This window comes from Miscanthus floridulus, chromosome 6 (assembly GCF_019320115.1).
Source record: "Miscanthus floridulus cultivar M001 chromosome 6, ASM1932011v1, whole genome shotgun sequence".
Classification (NCBI taxonomy): domain Eukaryota; kingdom Viridiplantae; phylum Streptophyta; class Magnoliopsida; order Poales; family Poaceae; genus Miscanthus; species Miscanthus floridulus.
In genome coordinates this window covers 1,920,529-1,926,228 of record NC_089585.1, presented here as the reverse complement: position 1 = coordinate 1,926,228, position 5,700 = coordinate 1,920,529, and the positions used below count along the sequence as shown (strand labels likewise).

Below are 5,700 nucleotides of genomic sequence, written 5' to 3'. Positions count from 1 at the left end.
GCCCCAACCGCCTCTTCGCCTGAGGCGAAGTTGGTGGCGATGTCGAGGAGTGCGGCCACTGTGGTTGGTACGTTTTGGCCCAATTCTCGGACCAGGTCTCGGCAGGAGGTGCAAGAGAGGAATGCTTGGATGATTTCTGAGTCACCAACGCGGGGCAACTCGGTGCATTTCTTGGAGAAGCGCTGGATGAAATCTCGAAGAGATTCGTCCGGCTTCTGGCGACAACCTTTGAGGTCCCAGGAGTTCCCGGGGCGCACGTAGGTGCCTTGGAAATTTCCGACGAAGACCCTCACCAAGTCGTGCCAGTCATGGATCTGTGCGGGGGGAAGGTGTTCGAGCCAGGCTCTCGCTGAGTCTGACAAGAACAAAGGGAGGTTGCGGATGATGAGCAGGTCATCGTCCGCACCACCTAGCTGACAAGCCAAGCGATAATCGGCTAGCCATAGCTCGGGGTTCGTCTCGCCGCTATACTTTGTGAGGTTGGCAGGTTGTCGGAACCGGGCTGGGAAGTGAGCGTTGCGGATGGCTCTACTAAAGACCCGAGGACCAGGTGGCTCAGGGGAAGGACTACGGTCCTCTTCGCTGTCGTAGCGGCCACCTCGGTGTGGGTGGTAGCCCTGGCCGGCTCCATCGTCGTGGCGCCGTCGCCTGCCAACTACTTCGTGGTCGCCTTGTGCCTCGCGTTGGTCTCTAGGTCGATCGCGCACCGAGGGGGCCCCATTGGCCGTCGGCGCGCGAGCGGGCTCGGGACGGACCGAGGCACCCTGGCCCCGGCGAGGTTGCGCCGTGGGTTGCTCTGAAGTGCCTCCGCGCCGGCGGGAGGCGGAACTTTTGGCCTGCGCACCGCAGCGGTCTCGAGGAGGTCGCGGAGCTCTCCGCGGACCTGTCGCCCCTCGGTGGTGGAGGGCTCGGGCATTGCTCGGACCAGCATCACAGCTGCTACGACATTCTGGCTAGCGCGATTAAAGATTGGGGGTGGCTCACCCCCCTCGTTGTCGTTGATGCGGTGATGGACGTCGCGGGCCCTCCGTCGGGCTCCTCCGCCCTCACCGCGCCCTTGCTGCTCCTACTCGAGAGTGTCCCGAAGCTGTTGCAGGAGGAGTCGGTCTTGTTCGACCTTGGCTTGAAGCTCGTGGAGCTGCTCCAGGTCTGGGCGTCGATGCTCCCCACGGACGAGATTCTCGTTCCGTGCTGCCGGGGCTTCGAGACGCGGAGGTGTGGCATCGCCCGCCACTGGCCGGGGCGGGGAAGGGTTGCCTGTCCTCTCGTCCTCTTCGCCCGCCCTTGGCATCCCGAGCCCGACGTGGAAGCACTCACGAGACGGATCGTAAGTCCCTTCATCGTCGGAGTCGGAGTAGCCGAAGCAGTAGTCGCTTGCAGTCATGAAGCGGCGCATGGCTTCGGGGTCACAAAGACTGGAGAAGTCTGCTCCAGCCCACGTCTCGTCTTCTTCCGAGGAGTCGGTGTGGGCGTGCGCCGATGTTGTAGGGGAGAAGTCGAGAGCGAAACGTTGGTGGAGTTCTGAGGGCTCTGCGTGCTTGGAAGCGTAGGCGGAAGCGAAGGCGGCGGCAGTGTTTATCAACCCGAAGGGGTACGGGGATGGTGCTACTGCCGGGCGCCGCTCTGCCGGGGCTGGCCCCTCAGGAGGTGGCAGGACAGAGCTTGATGACGAGGTGTCGCCGTGCGTCGCCAGAATCTTTTCCTTGCCCAAGCTCAGGTTAGATAAGTCCCCGACCAGGGACTCTACACCAACAGCTGGGCAAGGGATACCGGCGGAGCGCAGCGCGTCGCCCCGAGCTTGCGTGGTGTCGGAGCGTTCCCGCTCGCGTCGCGCCTGGCGAGTGCTATGGGAGCCGTGGCCCGGACGCTGCCTGCGCCTGGGCCGTGGGTCTGTGGTAACATCGTCGGGCTGTGGAGCTCGGGGTGCGAGGAGTACCATATCGTATCCACATCCTAGAGACATGAACTCTAGGCTCCCGAACCATACCACCGTGCCGAGACGTAATGGTCGTACGGGGTCTGCCATCCGGAACTTGCTGGGACGATGAAGCTAACACGCAGCGAGCCCCTACCTGGCGCGCCAACTGTCGGTGTTTCAGACTGGGGGGGGGTCCTTAACCAACGAGTGAATTTGTGCTGCGTGCCCCTAATCCCCGATGGTGATGCAAAGTGACACAAGGTTTATACTGGTTCGGGCAATCAACGCCCTACGTCCAGTCTGAGAGATCGATCTTGTATTCCTTGCACCGGAGTGCTCGTAGTAGGGGGTTACAAGCTAGGTGAGAGAGGGAGCTAGCCCCAGGTCTCGGCCGGGGGTGGTGCGGGCTGCTTGAGGCGTTGTTCTCAAGCAGCGTAGAAGTGTGTGGTTCTATTGGTGAGTTCCTCTTTCTGCTCGTCATTCTCCTCTCTCCTAGAAATGGCCCCGGCCCCTCCCTTTTATACTCTAAGGGAGAACCAGGACGTACATATGTTGCTACATAGCGTCCGATAAGTGGGGATGGCATGTCCGAGCCCTGTAGCCGGCCACTGTTGTGGTATGGTCGATGGAGTGGCCCCGTCCTTGTCGTGCAGAAGTGACGCGCCGGTCATACTTGATCTTGTACGTCGTGGGGCTCCAGTACAGCTTGAGGCAGGGCATGGCGGGCGACGTGCCGGTCATCGTGCGATGACGTCGTAGGGGGCCGAGGCTCTGCAGATGCCGAGGCCGAGCCATCGTGGGGGCTCGGCGGACATGGATCCCCAGGCTGCCGAGCCCCTGAAGCAAACTGCCGAAGCTTTGGAGGGATTTATTGGTCCTGGGTACCGATTCCGAGGCCACAGTATCCCGGTCGTGGCTCCCCACGCCGCGTTGTTCTCGGAGCAGGAGTTGGCAGCACAGTGAGGCATGGGCGTCAACCATGTGCATAGCGGTGGGCACAGTGGCGGGTAACCCCTGTCCAGTCCCGCCCCCCGTCCCGTCGGCCATTCCGCCGTACTGTGCCGAGCATGCGGCCGATGTCAGTGGCAGCAGTTGGCTGAGTTAATGCGACGCGACGTTTGGTCAGAGGGACAGGTGAAGGAAGAGGCAGCGGAGTGTTGCCGAGCCCGCCTCGCGCGAGGCGGAGGGTCGGCGACCCGGCCGAGGCCTGCGACGAGAGGGGGTCGGCCGAGGCCTTCGGTGGGGGATCGCCCGAGGCCAGCGGTGAGGGGGCCTCGAGCGATACGGAGAATTGGCCGAGGCCTTTGGTGAGAGGTCGCCCGAGGCCAGCGATTGTTAGCTGGTTTCGATCTTTACGAAGTCTAAGAAGTCGTTTTTTGGTTCTTGCTTAGGGTACCCCTTCTCGCGGTATCCGACACAAGGTATCAAAGATTCAAAATTCATCCCAAATTATATGGTATCTTGGATTGCTCAACCCCATCCATGCATGCATACCTTTTAAACCACATCTATGCATGCCTTTTAAGTACCACCTTGCCCAAAATGATGATGCTTGGTATCCAAAATCAATAACTTGCATGCATGTTTTTTTTTCAGACTACGTGTCACTAAAAATTGACAACCAAACTAACTAATGAGTGAGGAGGCAAGTTAAACATTTTGACAGAGACATTATTTGATCCTAAAATTGCTTACACACCTTACATTTTAGAACAAAATGCTAGGGAGTAATCAAATATTGAGTTGGTTGTTTACAACTTTATAAGGCAGCAGGTTTGGACTTGCAATAAGATATATAGATTTATTGGTGTGTAAGGTTTATCGATAATGACAGAATTATCTCCACCAGAATTCCTTCTTCTTTGGTGTGTGGCCTAGATTTTCTCCAACAACTATTATCATAAAATATGTTTTATGATGTATAATGACACTATTTTAATGCTATAATTCGGCCCCATTTTTTTCTATAAAATGCGATCAAACTTAAGTTTTTTTTAACTTCAATAACTTTAAGAAATGACTATTCAATAACCACGGGAGTACTTGTTATAAGCTCGCCATTAAACTGCAGCACCCGCACTGCTCAAGATGCCATTATTGATGTTATCCCCCTCCTGTGGCTTTCCATCGCCTACTATTTTCTCTGTTTTTCCAGCATCGGCGGCGGCGGCGGCGGCGGCTGCTGCAGCAGCTCCATCCAAGCCGATGTTTCGCAGCGCGTCCGCGAAGACAGCGACGCCCACGGAAGATATCTTGTAGGGCGTGTGGTCAGGGCCCGGGAAAGACCCAGCCTCCACCTGCTGCCTGTACTCGGCGAGCGCCTTGCCGATGACGGCGCCGACGTCGCCAAACTGCTTGCAGAACTTGGGCGTGACCTTGGAGTGGTCTGGGTTCTGGAACATCCCTAACAAGTCATGGTACACTAGAACCTGCATGCAATGAACAGTGATAGGGCAGTTGACATGAGAGTGGTGAACAGAGAGAACAGTCGTGCATGTGTGATACACTGATTGTAGCTAGGTTGACCTCACCTGGCCACTGCACAAGGGTCCAGCCCCGATGCCGATGGTTGGGATCTGCAGGGCTGCCGTGGCGGCGGCTGCCACCGGAGCGGGCACGCACTCGAGGACGACCGCGAAGCACCCGGCGTCCTGCAGCGCGAGCGCCGCCTCGACGACCTTGAGAGCGCTGTTGACCGTCTTCCCCTGCGCCCGGAAGTCGCCGAGCACGCTGATGGCCTGCGGAGTGAGGCCGACGTGCCCCATCACGGCTATCCCGGCGTCCACGATCGCCCTCGCCGCGCTCACCCTCGACGCCGCGCCTCCTTCCATCTTCACCGCGTCCACTCCGCCTTCTTTCATCAGCCTCACCGCCGACTCCACGGCCTGTGCGGGCGAGGACTCGTAGGACCCGAACGGGAGGTCGCCGATGACGAGCGGCCTGGGCGCGCCGCGCACGACGGCGCGGCAGTGCTGGAGCATGAGGTCGAGGGAGATGGGGAGGGTGTTGTCGTGGCCGTGCGCGACCATCGCGGCGGAGTCGCCCACGAGGACGAGGTCCATGCCCGCGGAGTCCACGTGGACCGCCGACGAGTAGTCGTACGCGGTCACCATGCTGATGGGCTCCCCGCGCTGGTGCTTCCCGCGCAGCGTCGCCAGCGTCACGCGCCGCGCCGCCGCCTGCTGATCCTGCGGTCGCCGTGGCTGCTTATTTGCGGCGGATGAGCCGCCCCCATAGACGACGGTTGACGTCTCCTCCGGGGCGCTGCTCTGCACCCGCCATGAGCCCAGGTGCCGGAACGTCGGCAGACGTACTACCCCAGTGCGGCTGGCGGCGGCGACCCTCGCCTGCGCGTGTGCCGCCGGTTGGCGGTGAGTGACCGGTGCAAGAGCGGCGGCGTGTTCCATGGCGCCCGCGCTGGCAGCCGACGCCACCTCGCTTTCAGATCGGATTGCGCAAGGCCACACACGTGTATAACTACTAGTAGCTGGGACTGGGAGCGCAGCTAGACGGCACGTGTATATATATAGGAGCGAGAGCGAGGCTGCCACGCATGCACTCACGTACACTGTCTCAGCACGGCAATGCTGCTAGGGTTTATATGCCCTTCAATCAGTTCATGCATTCCATTCGAGGAGCGCGAAAAGGACAGCAGTGCTCAAGTTTTTTTTTTCGAATATAAAACTATGCAGGCGTGAGAAATGCAGAGTGTGACTTTAAGGTTTTCTAAACGACATGGAAACGGAGGAGATCCTGCATATGTCAATATATCTGCACATATA

General features: G+C 59.1%; 1 protein-coding gene across 1 annotated transcript; it reads right to left on the bottom strand.

Annotated features, from left to right (window-relative positions):
* Nucleotides 1-3,897: 3,897 nt before the first annotated feature.
* Nucleotides 3,898-5,462, bottom strand: LOC136457404 (3-methyl-2-oxobutanoate hydroxymethyltransferase 1, mitochondrial-like). The gene is made up of 2 exons (XM_066457434.1): nt 4,450-5,462; nt 3,898-4,347 (listed from the first exon to the last, which is right to left on the bottom strand). Exons 1-2 carry the CDS (start codon nt 5,323-5,325, stop codon nt 3,979-3,981), a joined length of 1,245 nt encoding a protein of 414 aa, XP_066313531.1. The 5' UTR covers nt 5,326-5,462; the 3' UTR covers nt 3,898-3,978.
* Between the last annotated feature and the right edge of the window lie 238 nt (nt 5,463-5,700).

Excerpts from the sequence above, each read along its gene's own strand:
- LOC136457404 (XM_066457434.1), bottom strand. The coding sequence starts at position 5,325 with ATGGAACACGCCGCCGCTCTTGCACCGGTCACTCACCGCCAACCGGCG. Across the intron at positions 4,348-4,449 it reads GACCCTTGTGCAGTGGCCAG|GTTCTAGTGTACCATGACTT; the intron begins GTGAGGTCAACC and ends CATTGCATGCAG.